The 15,517-nt window shown below is 42.4% G+C and overlaps 1 protein-coding gene across 1 annotated transcript in view; it reads left to right on the plus strand.

Annotated features, from left to right (window-relative positions):
* Nucleotides 1–14,126, plus strand: part of CFAP70 (cilia and flagella associated protein 70) — a 111,897-nt gene extending 97,771 nt beyond the window's left edge. Inside the window, exons 24-29 of the mRNA XM_075534333.1 lie at nt 838–990; nt 1,506–1,667; nt 2,890–2,979; nt 9,554–9,655; nt 12,581–12,628; nt 13,873–14,126. Coding sequence (XP_075390448.1) covers nt 838–990; nt 1,506–1,667; nt 2,890–2,979; nt 9,554–9,655; nt 12,581–12,628; nt 13,873–13,953 — 636 coding nt within the window. The 3' untranslated portion in view covers nt 13,954–14,126. The remainder of the gene's footprint in view (nt 1–837; nt 991–1,505; nt 1,668–2,889; nt 2,980–9,553; nt 9,656–12,580; nt 12,629–13,872) is intronic.
* Nucleotides 14,127–15,517: the final 1,391 nt, after the last annotated feature.

The raw sequence follows: 15,517 nt of genomic DNA on the forward strand, positions 1-15,517 counted from the left end.
TGCCCAAGAAAGGGCAAGAATTAGGGAGTGCTTGAGATGGGACACACTAAGCATGAGGCTTCACCACAAAAAGCAAAGACCAATCCCATTGGTTTGCGTGCACTCCAACTCCCAGGGACTAGGAGGGACAGGGCAGAACTGCCCCGTCAAGTTCCCAAGGCTTTCCTGTGCACGGAAGCAGACAGACACAACCCTGCCCCCAGAGCAGTTGATGGGCTCAAACCGCTGACCTGTCAGTGAGCAGCCAAGTAAGTCACTAGCCCATACGTTAAAGTCAGAAGGCAGTTAGAAAAACGTACTGCAGTCCCTCTCCCAGAACTTCCCAAAGGAGAGAAAAATGTTGAGATGAGAACAGAGGGAAAGAGAAAGAAGCAAAGCCAAGAATAGAATAGCAAAGAATAGCCCAATACTACAAAACATAGAGATAGACACTTGTCTGAGGGTATGTCAGGAACAAATGTGTGTTTCCAAGATCCAGGGTCTAGAAGTTTAGAAAGACAGGTTTTTCCTTGCGGTTATGGTGCCTTGAAAACGTTTCCTCATTTGTGGATGAGGAGGTTGATACAGTGTCTGTATCTGCTGCTTAATACATTCCAGTCTGTGCTCATCTAGTGTAATGGTTGTACTATACTACAGGCGAGTCACATGGAAACGTCTACCTGAGGTGACTCAGTACAGTTGGTAGTAGGACCAAGATATGCTGAAGGTTTGTCACTCACCTCGAACCTTTTGTGGCTGAGAATAATTATGTCACTCTATCCCTGCTTCTTCCTATTTATTCTCAGAGACCGCATCTTCAATACTCCCTGCATAATCCTTTTTCTTCTCCCTTTGCAGTATGTGCACAGGGTGCTTGCCCATGAGCTGCTATGCCCTCAAGGGGGGCCCAGCTGTGAGTATTACTTGGTGCTGGCCCAAACACACCTCCTCAAGAAGGAGTTTGCCAAGGCAGAAGAATACCTTCAACAGGCAGCCCAGATGGACTACCTGGTAATAAAATCACCGAGGCTAGAACGTCTGACTTTAAGAGAAAGGGTGCACAGCCTTGACTAGTCAAGGTGGTGATGCCACACCAGGTAGATTTCTGGTGGCCGGAGGCAGGCGCAGGGAGCTCATCCGTCTACTCCCTTCTGGTTGTTTTTCTCAGGCAATCATGTGTTTGGCAAAGGGTAAAGAGATGACTGGGACAGCCCTCCTCTATGATTCTGTATTTCCATGCTCCTCGACTTCTGTTTTCCCATTGTGAACACTGTTATGGCCAGGCTTGAATGTTTTTGTTCTAAAATAGTTACCACAAAATGAAATGACTTTGAAGAATTCAAGAAAGAAATGTGAGGGAAAACATAAAGAAAAACAAAACTCCCAGTAAAACTGAAAAATGGATGATCTCTCTTTCTGAGAGCTGATAGTGAAAGAAAACACACACACTCAAATTCAATGTCATGCAAGGATCATTAGCGTTTTAACAGCCTCTTGATTCACACTACTTTCACTTCCCTTTTCAGAACCCTAATGTCTGGGGAGTTAAAGGGCATCTCTATTTTCTGAGTGGAAATCATGCTGAAGCCAAAGCATGCTATGAGCGAACCGTTAGTTTTGTAGTGGATGCTTCTGAGATGCACTTCATCTTCTTGCGTCTGGGCTTCATTTACCTGGAAGAGAAAGAGGTGAGAGATGGAGGGTAGGGGATAGCCATTTAAATCAGGCTGTGGTCTGGCATCTACTTACAGGTCCAGTATTAACATCTGTGCGGGCTTTGGAACTCTGGTGCCACAGCCAGGTAAGTGTTGGACAGCTAGCGAGCTGTCCCCAGGAGAGAGAGGAAGCAAGCTGCCTCTATGAAGATTTACAGCAGTGGGCTTGGTTGTGTGTGTGTGTGTATTGGTGGGAAGAATGCTAAAAATAGCAACAGAATAATGCCACTTTTACAGCCAGAGGTTAAAGTAACTGGCCCATCACCAGAAAACTAGTAATTACTGGGACCAGGATTCAACCCAAGGCAACCTACTACCAAAGTCTGTGGTCTGAACCGTATGCTACTAAAGAGATATTAAGAAATATATAAGGTTACAGAGGACCAGAGCCCTGGAAAGGCTGCGGCCCATAGTCCCACACTGCACACACGGTGGCCAGATGTCAGAACAGACTTGGAAGCCCGCGACAGCACATTAGTCACAGATACGTATCATGATGCTTGATGGACCTAAAAAGGACTTCTCCAAGCTGCTCCGTCAACACAAAGGCCTGTGAGAAATCACTGTTATATAAGGAAACATTTTCGGTCTGGTGTCATTGTGAGCTGCCCTTTCACCTTTGCCGTCAGCAGGCACACAGTAGGCGAAGGAACAACGGAGACAAGAAGGGGTCCTTTGAAGGGAGTCCTCGGAGAGCTGCTTCCTCCGGAGTTGTTTTAGTTCGTGTTTTCTGACTGTGTGCGGCACTGCGGAGTGCTCCTAGGACCTTCACCAAGGGAGGGAGAGGACGCTCTGAATGACGAGGCTGTGTCAAGTAGCTCCCTGATTTTTCAGCATCTATAGTCCTGTGGGTCTATGTATCTATCAGGCAGCTACGGAGTGAAAGGGCTCACGTGTAGGTTCTAGGTAGAATTCAGATAAGCATGAGGTTGCCTAGAAACCTCAGAGTAACTCCTGGCGGCAGCTCTTACAGAGACTAGTAATTCCTTTGGGGCTGTTTAAATCCAAGTCAGCCCTTTAGTTTGGTCCATCTGTCTCCTCTCACTTTTTGTGGCAGTCCCTTAAAGTAGACATAAATAAACATACAGTCTCACTTGGCTTATTCTGAAAGGCAACTCTCAGAGGCCCCGTGATCCCAGCAATGCAGTGCTTGTATCTTCTAAAAGAACACTAACTTGGTGCTTTGTTTCTGCAGTATGAAAAAGCAAAGAGAACCTACTTGCAAGCCTGTAAGAGATCGCCTTCCTGTCTTACTTGGTTAGGAGTGGGAATCGCCTGCTATCGGGTAAGAGGGTGAAGGCTTGAAACTAACCCAGTCCACTCCAGTAGACTTTGTTTGGAGGTTTGTGATGACGGCAGAATGTCTATCAAAGCAGTCTCTCTAAGGAAGAGTTGCTCTTCATCTCCGTGAACTGACGGCCAATCTGAATTAGAGAAACAAAATATCCGAAAACATCCCACAGAATCCTGAACCCGGAAGCTATGTAAACATGGTTACACACAACACACACACGAGGGGATATTCAAAAACCTGGAATTTTTTTAAAGCTATGTATGTTATTTATTTATTTTACAAAACAACCTTATAACTTTCAAAGTACTCTCCATTACATTTAATACATTTGTAAAATCTGCCATTCCACTCTTGGAAATGTTTTTCAAACTCATCTGTCTGGATGGCTGGTAGCACCTCCCTCGTATTTTCTTCACCTCTTCAACTTCGTTAAATCGCTGTCCTTTCATGTCCCTCTTCATTCACGGAAGTAAAAAGAAGTCAAAAGGAGCAAGGTCAGGGGAATAAGGTACATGGGGAAAGAGAGGCATGTGGTTTTTTGCCCAAAACTAGCACACTGAGATGGCTGTATGAGCAGGTGCATTGTCGTGATGGCAAAACCAGTCCCCCATCTGCCACAAATCAGGCTTTTGTGTCAAACACGGTTATGCTACCTTTTCAGAACCTCTAAATAGAGAGTTTGGTTAACAGTCTGACCTGGTGGAACCAACTCCAAATGCACTATCCCCAAATGCTGGCAAAAAGCCTCCAATGTGTGGCATGTCTTTGGGGGAGACAAAGTTGGGGAAAAGTCTCTTTATAATCCACACCTATTCACATAAAAAAAACAAAGGAGCATAGTCTTAATTTAGATTTCACTTAAGGAGCTTTTTTAGGCAAGGTGATGATGGCTTGATTGATGTTTGCTTTCAGGGTCATAGGAATAGAATAGCAAGATGTCTCCTCACCAGTAATGACCTTGGGGGAAAAAGTCTGGGTTGCTTAGGAACTGTTCTTTCAAAGCACTGCAAGTTTTCACTTAATGCTGTTTTTGCTGGTCGGTCAGAACCCAGGCACAAATTTCACAGCGACCCTTCTTATTAAAATTTGCTGAACTGCCTCTAGTTCTTGAATGCTTCCTCCCCTCCCAATTATCATGATCCCAATTCTACCTTGCGGACCTGGTTAAACCAGAGGATGCACAGCGGTGCAGTGGGGATCTGGAAACACAGGGAATCTAGGACGGATGAACCCCTCAACACCAGCAGTGGGAGTGGCAACACCAGGAGGGAAGGGGGTGTAGAAAGGGAGAACCGATCTCGGAGATCTATGTGTAACCTCCTCTCTGGGAGATGGGCAATGGGAAGGTGGGTGAGGGGAGACGCCGGGCCGTGTAAGATAAGATAAAATAATTATTTATAAACTATTAAGGGTGTGGGGAGGGAGAGGGAGGGAAAAAGAGTTGATTCCAGGAATCCAAGTGGAAGGCGAATTTTGAGAATGACGAGGGCAACGAATGTATAAGGGTGCTTTACTCAACTGATGTATGTATGGATTGTGATAAGAGTTGTATGAGCCCCAATAAAAAGATTTAGTAAATTAAAAAAATTTTGCTGAACTGAGCTCCAAGATAGTTCAGGTAACTTCTGCATCTCTTCAATGGTCCATCATCCGTCTTTGAGCACAAGTGCATGAATTTTTTCAACATTTCAATCCATTCGAGAAGTTGACAGACATTTAGAATGAGGTTTGTCATCAATTGACATTTTACCTTTTTTGAAATGAGAAAACTACTCATATACTTGAGTTTTCCCATAGTGCTCTCCTTGTAAGCCGTGTTCAACATCACAGCAGTTTCTGAGGCATTTTGCCTGAGCAGGGAACAAAATTGCATAGCCACATGCTTTTCTCTTAAATTGGCCATCACAAAAAATGAGGTTCAAGTGAAATTGCTTTTATGAAAAAAATTCACTGTGACCGGAGGGAACCTCCCCAGGTGACGCCACTGTGTGCACTTACTTAGAGCCAGTTGCTTGATGCTCGCCTAGTGGGAAAAATGTGTACTATGAAAGCTTTTTCTGTTTTGTTTTGTTTTGGAGTACTCCCTCATATATATAATTTGGTAATTCAGTTAGGCCTTCTATCCCATTGCACTTAGGAACGTCTATTCTTCTTCCCTCCTCTCTCCTGTCTTACAATGGTACATGCATCCTGCTCCTCATGCTGAATTTCTTCGTGTGTATTCTTCTTTTTTAACCTAACAAAATATTTTCCCCCAAATAATTTAATTTGGATATAATCCAGATTTTATACCGTTCAATAGTTCAGTCATGTCACGTAGTGTTGTACAATTGCTACTACAATCATTTTCAAAAACATTTCTTCCTTTCTTGTACTCCTTGGTATTAACGCCCTATTACCCCATCCATGTATATTACTGATAAATCTTCCTCATGCTCCCTAATACTTTGTTCCCTTAACATTTCCTTTTTCTTTGATTTACATTTTTTATTTATTATTAAAAGATTTTATTAAGGGCTCTTACACCTCATAACAATCCATACATCAATTGTATGAAGCATATTTGTACATATGTTGCCATCATTATTTTCTAGACATTTACTTTCCTTTTTTATTATTAAATACTTTTATTGGGGGAGCTTGTATCCCTTATCACAATCCATACATTCATCCAGTGTGTCAATCACATTTGTACATATGCCGCCATCATAATTTTCAAAGCATTCTCTTCCCACTTGAGCCCCTGATATCAGCTCCCCATTTCTTCCCCCTCCCTCTGCTGCCTGCCCTCCCTCACGAGCCCTTGATAAGTTATAGATTATTTTTTCATATCTTACATCATCCTCCATCACCCCTCACCCACTTTTCTGTTGTTCGTCCCCCTGAGAGGGAGTTCTAGGTTGGAATTACAGTTTTTTAATTTACATTTCTATCCTCTTCTTCTCAACCAGCTTCTTCTCCAAAGGTTTCCATATCTTAATTGAACTATCCCCACTGCGACCACCACTCTCTGGTTCCTACCCTTACCCAAACCGTTATCTGCATTTCTTGTCTCTTCTAACTCGTTGCTGTTCTGTTTTGTTTCCGTTTTAAAGGTGACACGTGTTCATTATAGACACTTGGAATATACGAAATAGGAAGAAAACATAAAAGTATCCATAATCTTCTTTACATATAGTTTTAATATATAAAATTATAAATAACGTATGTACTGCTCTTTCATGTTTTCTCCTCAAAAATCAAACTATGCTATCATCACCTTACCAAATAGTCTAAAATATGAGTTTTAATGGCTTTGGGATGTTCCCTGGTTTGGCTGAATAAAAGTGGCATTATAATTTATTGTCAAAACCATAATACTTCAGAGGATGAAAAGGGTGTTGTTAATAATTACCCTGGGACATGGGGACTATTCCAGGCCAACTAAGATAGTGGTCACCTGAAAGTGTTGGGCTTCCATGAGACCAGCCATTCACACCCACCCGTCAGCCCACAGGGGTGGGGTGGGGTGGGGGACAGAGGCTGCCTGCTTTTACAAAGGCTCGCCATCTCAGCAGCCCACAGGAGTAGCTCTCCTCTGTCCTACAGGGTCAAGAGGAGTGGGAACTGACTCAAGGGCAGTGGGTTTGGGTTTTTTATACAATAAGTAACACTTTCCTAGAGAGGATGAAAAACATCAGTAACTGTTAGAAAACTATAGCACTGCTAAACGTACAAGAAATAAATTATACAGACTATTCAGTGTACGGTAAGTCATACTTGTATTTATTTTCAGCAGTGTTAAGAAATTAAACATGTTTTTTTTAGCTAGAAACAAAAACATTGAATACGAAGCAAACACTAAAGGTAAGCCCTGCCTTGAAGATGTACAAGTAATTCTGTCCTCCACCAACGTTGCAATCATGCTATATCTATGCATAGGAGCCCTGGTTAAAAATTGCGCTGCTAACCACAAGGTTAGTAGCTTGAAACTACCAGCCACTCTTTGCAAGAAAGATGAAGTTTTCTACTATTGTAAAGATTTTCAGTCTTAGAAACCCACAGGCGCAATTCTGTTCTGCCCTATAGTGTCGCTATGAGCTGGAATCGACTTGATAGCATATTTGTGTGGATGCACCCCCCTAATGATATATTTTTTTGGAATTCTAGTTTAATGGGCAACCCCGTTGAACTCTGCAGACTCCTTGAAGTACAGATATCCAAAATATAACCTACCTTAGCCCTGACACACTTTCCAAGCTTGTAGCTTCTCCTGGTTGTACTGTTTGACTTCTTGACTGGAAATATGAGGGACTAAACCAAGCCAGAAACCAAAAGCCATCGTGGTCAACTTCTCACACTACTTTTAAATGTTCATCAACACTCTATTGATTTTATCTCCGAAATGTCTCCTGAATCTGTTGGCTCTTCTTCATCTATATTCTGATTGCTCTTATTCAATCCCTACCTCTTGTTTCAAAAAATCTCATTGCTATTGAGTCGATTTCAACTCAGCAACCCAGTAGGGCAGAGTAAAACCTCGCCTGTAGGGTTCTGAGGCTGTAAATCTTGATGGGACCAGAAAGTCTCATCTTTCTCCTGTGGAGTGACTGGTGGGTAGCACCCTAACTTGTAACCCACAATGCCACCAAGGCTCTGTACACACACACACACACCATCTATACCACCTCCTGAATGGTCTCTGCAATTCAGATCCCACACTGTCAGTAAAGTAGTATTTAAAACAAACATAAAAAAAATAAAACATATGATATTACTCCCCTACTTAAAACCCTTCAGTGTTGACCCCTTCAGAATAAAACCCGAATTTCGATCTGATCTGATCTTAATTCTCTACAGTTTCATCATTTCCTTTATTTTCCTCAACTAACCACCTACCGAGCCATCTGACTTGTACGCACACCCTCTTTTCTTCAGGCATACTTCCGAGTTTCCGGAGTCCCCCGTGGCCTGGTATAGCATAGTTCTTCTATCTGGGATGCCCTTCTTCACCTCGCCTGCCAAACAAGCTTCTACTTATTCTTCAAGATTCACTTTAAACTCAACGCAGCAGCAATCCTACTTTCCTTTATTTCTTCCCCTTTCCATGTGTTCTTATAGAAATAATTATGCTATATAAGAACTGCTTGTGTGAATGAAAAAATTTTGTTTTACAAACAAAAACATATTGTTGAGAATGAGGAGGGTCAGAGCAGAGACCCAAAGCCCATCTGTAGACAATGGACAACCTCCACAGAGGGATGAGCCAACCAGGGCACAAGTAGCAATGAATCACATATTCCTCATGTCCCTTGAGACTCCCCCCCCCCCACTATCATGACCCCAGTGCTGCTTCTTACTTTGTACTAGACCGGAGCATGTGCACAGGGGGAGATAAGAGATAGAGCTCAGGCTCACAACACACAGAATCCAGGCACAGGAGTGGGAATAGCGATACCAGAAGAGTAGGGGGAAGGTAGGGAGATCAGGAGAGGAAGGGGGAACCAGTCACAATAATTGACACATAACCACACCCCCCTCCAGGGGGAAGAACAACAGAAACCGTGGAGGAAGGGAGACAGCGGTTGATGTAAGATATGAAAATAATAATAATTTATCATTTATCAAGGGGCATGAGGTGGGGGGAGGGAAAAAAGAGTAGCTGATACCAAGGACTTAACAGAAAGTAAGTGTCTAGAAAAGGAGGCAACATATGTAGAAACATGCCTGATGCATGGATTGTGATGAGTTGCAAGAGCCCCCAATAAAATGATCTTTTAAGGAAAAATATTTGTTTTATTTTCTGCATATCTGTAAGTGAACTCTGAACAAGGTGACTATATTATTTCTAGCACCTAACAGACTGCATCAGTATGTGGAGTGTGGACAGATATGGGCCTGGCTCAAGGTCATTTCCCATCGTGTCTTGGGTCTAGAAACTTTCTACCCAAACAAGCAAACAAAAACCCCAAACAAAGACTGCACCATAGGTTGGGGAGTGCCTTACTCATTCCCAGGGAGCCCTTTGGGAGGTTTCACAAAGTGTAGTGTGGGAAGTAGTCCAGGACTCAGGGAGCGTCCTAGTTTCTGAACGTTATTCAGGATTGTGCTCAAAATCACTGAGAACTAGAAAAAAAATTTTTTGTAAGGACAGGTAAATAGGACTTTAGCCTTAAGAAAGCTTACAATGTAAAGGGGATGATTAAAAATGTACCTAATAGCTCATTGTCTATGGGGAAATAAATTCCTGGTGATGCTCACACGATGATAGTAAATGTCTGTGGTTTTCCATGCCCTGGCCCCTGAAGTTCCAGGGTACACAGGGGTCCCGCTGGCCTAGTTAAAGAAATGGGGATTGGGAAGCATAAACTGAGAATTTAGCAGGCAGAGCAGCTACCTGGTTTTTTAAAGCAACTCCACATTTACCTTGTTCATTTATTGACCATCACATAAGATTTTGTTTGAAGAAATAATACTGTTGCTAACAGTTTTTGAAGGTGAAAACTTTGGGTATGAGACATCAATGGGTCATTGTTACTTGGACAAAGAAGTTTCAGAGTTGCTGACTTGTCCCTTTTCTGTCAAGCTGGAAGAGCTCACAGAGGCTGAGGATGCTCTCTCTGAAGCCAACGCACTGAACAACTACAATGCTGAAGTGTGGGCCTATCTGGCTCTCGTCTGCCTGAAAGTGAGTGTTCATTACCCTCCCACAATCCCCTTTCTTTTGAGGGGCCACTAAGCAAAAGACAAGTGGGGTGGCCGTCAATGTCATGGTAATTGGGGTTTGATGAGCTCCAGATTTTGGTTGTTATACTGATGACAGAGGAGAGGCCAAGGCTGAGCAGCCTCTACTTGGAATGTGCTTAGTAATTATGTTTTAGGATGTGTTTGTTTGGAAAAGAGTTTCTAAGCACTAGAGCAATGTAAGCAAAGCCAAGGTCCCAGTAAAGAGAAGCTCTGCTGGGCTTTCTGAATCATTGCTTCCCGCTGGCTACAGATGGCATTGTAGGAGTTTGTGATAACACTTAATTTTAATACAGTTAAAGATGGTATTGTTTTAAAAACCTTGCTCCTTCATTTATTAGCTATATAACCCTGGAAAATTATTTATCTTCTCTGCTTTTATATCCTCATCCTTAAAATGTGTCTCCATAATAAAAGGGGAAACGACAAAAGTTAGATCAATAGCAATGTAATAATTTTTAGGATACAGAATTAATGTATATAAAGCACTGTAAAGAATTAAAACACATCCCAGTTTCCACCAGTGGATTGAGAGTCATCAGTAGCTCTATGGGACAGAGTATAACTGTCCCATAGGGTTTCTGAGGCTGTAAATTTTTACAGAAGCAGAGACGGCCACAGCCTCTCCTGCAGAGCCACTGGTGGGTTTGAATTACAATCTTTTGGCTAGCAATGAGCTTTTAACCACCATGCCCGCAGAGCTCCCTTGGAAGACATTGTTGTTCTTAGGTGCCTTCAAGTCAGTTCTGACTCATCAAGACCCGTGTACGACAGAATGAAACACTGCCCCATCCTGCACTGCCCCCAGTGTTGCTAGGCTTGAGCCCATTGCTGCAGGCACTGTGTCCGTCCAGCTCATTTGAGGCTTTCCTCTCTTTTGAGATCCTCTGTCTACTTTAACAAGTATGTGTCCTTCAGGTGCGATAGACTCAAAGTTGTATTGGGGCTGTAATGAATGTGTTTTCTCCAGCTTCAATGTACATATGAGCAATTGAGGGTCTGTTTTACAGTTGGCCCCTAGCTTTGTTTTGGCTGCTTGTACTGAGATTCTCGATTCTTTCTCCCCACAGATGTAGTCAATTTGATTCCTGCGTATTCCCCCCCTCGCCCCCCCCCCACCGCACAAGGTCCATATGTCTATCCAAACCCAAACCCACTGCCATTGAGTACACTCTGAGGCCACAGATCGTTAGTAGGCACAGACAGCATTATCTCCCTTCTGCAGGCAGCTGGTAGATCCAAACAGCCGACCTCACAATCATTAGCCCAATGCTTATGCTACAGCACCACTAAGGCTCCATTCTGTTATATTATTGAAAAGGTATTGTGTCAGTCTGGGTACTTTCGAGAAACAAATCCACAGAAACTCATGGATAAGAGAAAGTTTTATATAAAGGGTAAGTGCACATCAAGAAAACAGCCCAACCCAGTGCTGCCCAAGCTCACAAGGCCAGCATTGACCCATATGTCTGACACCAATCCACAAAGTCCTCCTCCATCTCACAAAATACATACAATGATGCTAATTGCAGGTAGAAAGCTGAGTCAGTGAATGAGTAAGCATCTCAGCGCTGGGAGGGGTCTCTACACAACTGCTCCAGCATCCAGGGCTGTATTGGGGCAGGTCCATGTGGCTTCTCCTTGGGGATGTCCTGCAGGAAATGAACCTTGCCAGCTGAAGCAGGGAACTGGCTAAGGCAGCTGCACCCTGGTCTGACCATCACAAAGCAAGAGACCTGAGAACTAGAAAGGCAAGGCTCACCAAACCATTTCTCTCTCCACCCTTCAATTAACCCCACATGTGTTTATCGGCCAGGTTGGCAATAATAAGCGTTAACTATCTCAGGTATTTTCAATAAAGAAGTCATTAGTTGTGCAAAATTCTATCCTTCTATATCTAGTTTCATTTCTATCACCAAGGCTTTATATTCCAATTACTTATATGTCTGTTGTGTCCAATTTTTGTATTTTAATCACTAGTAATTATCAATGTAAACTTCATTGCATGCTTGATCTATTTTAGACAGAAGAGGCTGATAAGATTCAATTTCTTCATTACTGGCTTTAATTGTTGTGTATAAATTTGAATAATATTGTATTAACTGATCTTCCTTGTAGGCATATAGCTATTATCCTATCATAGGCAGCATTGTACTTCATAATAGATCTTGATATGTTCTTTTTGATGATGAATGCGACACAATTCCTCTTGAATGTGTCATTCCTGACAGAGTAAACCATATGACTGCCTGGTTCAACATGGCCACTACTGTCCATTTCTGTTCACGAATGCCTAGGATATTGATCTTTCTCTGCTCCATTTTGTTGTCCTCGACTCGTACTTCATACACGCCAGGCCCTAATTGTCAATGGATCGTAGCCACCGATCCTCCTCACTAGGCATCATGCTTGCTCTGCCCACATCACTACGGTCAACTCTATGCTGTGGAGGCAGCGCTTCTCCAGTTGTATCTTGAGGAACTTCCAAACAGAAAGGTGGTTCTTCTGGCACTCTATCAAGCAAGGTTATTCATAACGTTTTCAGCAGCTAATTTTTCATAAATAATCTGTTTGTTCCTCTCTCGGTCTATCTTAGTCTGAAAGCTGTCCAAACCTGATGAGTGGGTTTCAGCAGAGCTGCCTTTGTTTTTTGAAATGAAAGAGGGAAAAATTAAATATTAAAATATCTGCTTTTCCCTATTCCCTCTCATTTTCTTACTTCCTCACTGAACTCAGAGGTTGTTAACTGAGAAGACATGGAATCCTTTGAATTCAGTAGTCATGCCTAAAGCACTATATTTTACCCACCATACTGTTGATGACATCATCATCACCAGCTGCGTTATTAATTCATTCATTTATTTTTCAGGCTGGAAGGCAACTGGAAGCAGAGCAGGCCTACAAATACACAGTCAAGGTTTGACACTGATGTTGCTGCTGTTTTCCAGAATTGGAGCCTACTTTCTGGAAAGGCTGGGAAAACGGGGGGGAGTTCTGGGTTAATAGACTTCAGAACATTTCAGGTGGTGAATATTTTTCTAGATGATAAAATTCTTACCATCTTTGCCATTATCTTGGTTTGCATTGATAAGCTCATATTACCATTTGGGGACCTTTCCTTTTGTTTAGAGAGAATTGGGTTTAATGAAAAACAACTTCCCTGGGAGTTAATAGACCTGGAATATGGTTCTGGTTTTGCTATTAACTTATTGTGTGGACTTTCCTGGTATAAAAGAGCAAGCCAGAAAATATCTTCTCCTTTATGAGCCAAACCATCTCAGTTGCAACTGGTAAACTCTGCTCTTGCCATACAAAGGCAGCTATAGGCAATGTGAAAAAGAACGAGTGTGCTTTGTTCCATCGGAAACCAACAGGATTCATTTCCCAACCCTGATTCAATCAGTTCCAAATTGCAAGTAGTAGAGATTTGAATGGCAGTAACTTAAATTCGTTTTATTTTTCCCATCTAGGGCTGGCACTGCATCTCCACAATGTCATCCGTGGCCCAATCTCTTTCTTTCTGTTCTACTAAGCATAGCACGCAGTTCCCATCCTACACGTTTGCAAGAAAGCCAAAGTAGCACCACTCACCAAATCCATGTTTCAAGCAGGATAAAGAAAAAAAGACGGAAAAGGGCAAAGCTAGCCCTTCCATTTCCCTGTAAAGAACATCTCCAAATGTCCCAGCCAATGCCTGCATCTCACTGATCACAATTGGACACCGAGAAGCCAGAAAATAATAGCGCTACAGCTGGTTGCATTGTTGCCTTAGAAAGAAAAGATAGAAGCAAAATCTCCAAACCACGAAGGTCATATTAGAAAAGATAGATTGGATATTCAGTGGGCAACCAGATTTCTCGATCATACATCTAAATTCCCAAAAGTTAAAAGTTCAGATCTAATATAAGAGCTAATAAATCTACGATTCCTCTGTCTTTGACTCCTTTCTGGAATCAAGTGGGGATACTACACATTAGCCAACAGATGTTGGGTGATAATGTGAACCCTTTAAAAATGGAACTTTATTAGTAGAGTGTCCATGAAATGGGAATAGAGAGCCAGTTCCACTGCAAGTAACTCTGCTCTCTGTTGTAGCCTCCAAGGAAGGCTGCTAAGGCCACCGATGAATGACACGTGCCCTTTCTTTCTCCTTTCATGCAGCTCAAACTGAAAGATGAAGCTCTGCTTGCAGAGATCCACGAGGTACAAGAGATGGTTGGTTTTGGAAATCCATCCTTCTGACACCGTTACAGGCTGAGGAATTTTCTTCATGGAACTCTAAAGACCCCTTTGCAACATAGAAAAATAAAACTCTGGAAAGATCACCATTTGAAGGCTGGGCTGTTGAACAAAAGAACCTTCCCCAGAAACAAAGTTCATTGACTTAATTTCTACTGGTGATGTTCCTGGATCTTTTCCTGCTTAGCATTAAATTGCATGATAGTAATAATAAAAAAGGATCTAAAAATCTCATCAGCGTGGTTCTGGAGTTAATTAAAAGTATACTGGAGAGGTAGGGGGCCATTCATTCAGGTTTCTGATGAAAGCTTATCAGGATCAGTTTCAGTGGCTGCAGTTTCCATCACCAGTGACTTGCGGGAAAGGCTAAGCTGTGTGCTCCGTAAAGATGTACAGCCTCCAATGCCTCGCCTCGGGGCCATTCTGCGCTGTCTTTTAGGGTCGGAAATGGAGCTGACATCAATTGGTCTGGTTTGGTCTCGCTATTACTTATATGAAGTCTTCTGGAGGCACATGAAGTATCAGGTTTGCCTTCTCCGCTCCCTCAGAACCGAGTACTGCTGCCCTAGTTACTGTGATTAATCAGGGGGTAGGGGACATCTCAGTACAGCGCCTTGACCTCACAGTTCAGATGATGTGAGATCACTTGGCATTTCTCTTGGCCATTCTAGGTTATGGTGACCAGATTTTAACATTGGTAAAGCAGGACACCATTGACGGGGGGTGGAGGCTGTTCTTGATTAAAATTTTGGTTTATATGGAGCAATAAAATTTTCATAGAATGCAAAAGTAGTATTGTAATATATTTTTAAAATTTCAACAAGTACAATTTACAAATACATTAAAATTGTGTAGAGTATTTTATTCGTTGGCATATTTCTCATTTGAGTGAATATTTTTAGTAGATTGTTGTCGTTTAAAGGTCATGAAATTTTTCACAAGCATTTGTTATATTGCACACATAAAATGGCTTTCACAGTCTCAACACTTAATTGTGATTTTTCTGATGTCCACGCTTTATTTACCATAGAAAAAAACGCGTTCAGTCACAGCATTAGTTCCTGGTAAGGACAACGTGTATTCCACAATTTTTAGTGCATTATTTATGGAACATGGTTTGTTTCAAAATGATGAAATATTTCTAACCATTTGTTTTCTCTTTTTAATTAATAAATCTTTTTATTGGGGCTCATAGAGCTCTTATCACAATCCGTACATGCATCAATTGAGCAAAGCACCCTTATACATTCTTTGCACTCGTCATTCTCATAATTCACCTTCCACTTGGGTTCCTGGAATCAGCTCGGTTTCCTTTTTTATCCCCTCTCCCCCTCCCCCCTTGATAGTTTATAAATAATTATTATATCTTATCTTACACTCCCCGGCTTCTCCCCTCACCCACCTCCCCAGAGAGGAGGTTACACATAGATCTCTGAGATCGGTTCTCCCTTTCTACACCCCCTCCCATCCTGGTGTCGCCACTCCCACCGCGGGTGTTGAGGGGTTCGTCTGTCCTAGATTCCCTGTTTCCAGATCCCTACTGCACCACTGTACATCCTTTGGTGTA

This window comes from Tenrec ecaudatus, chromosome 16, assembly GCF_050624435.1.
Source record: "Tenrec ecaudatus isolate mTenEca1 chromosome 16, mTenEca1.hap1, whole genome shotgun sequence".
In the NCBI taxonomy this organism is placed as follows: domain Eukaryota; kingdom Metazoa; phylum Chordata; class Mammalia; order Afrosoricida; family Tenrecidae; genus Tenrec; species Tenrec ecaudatus.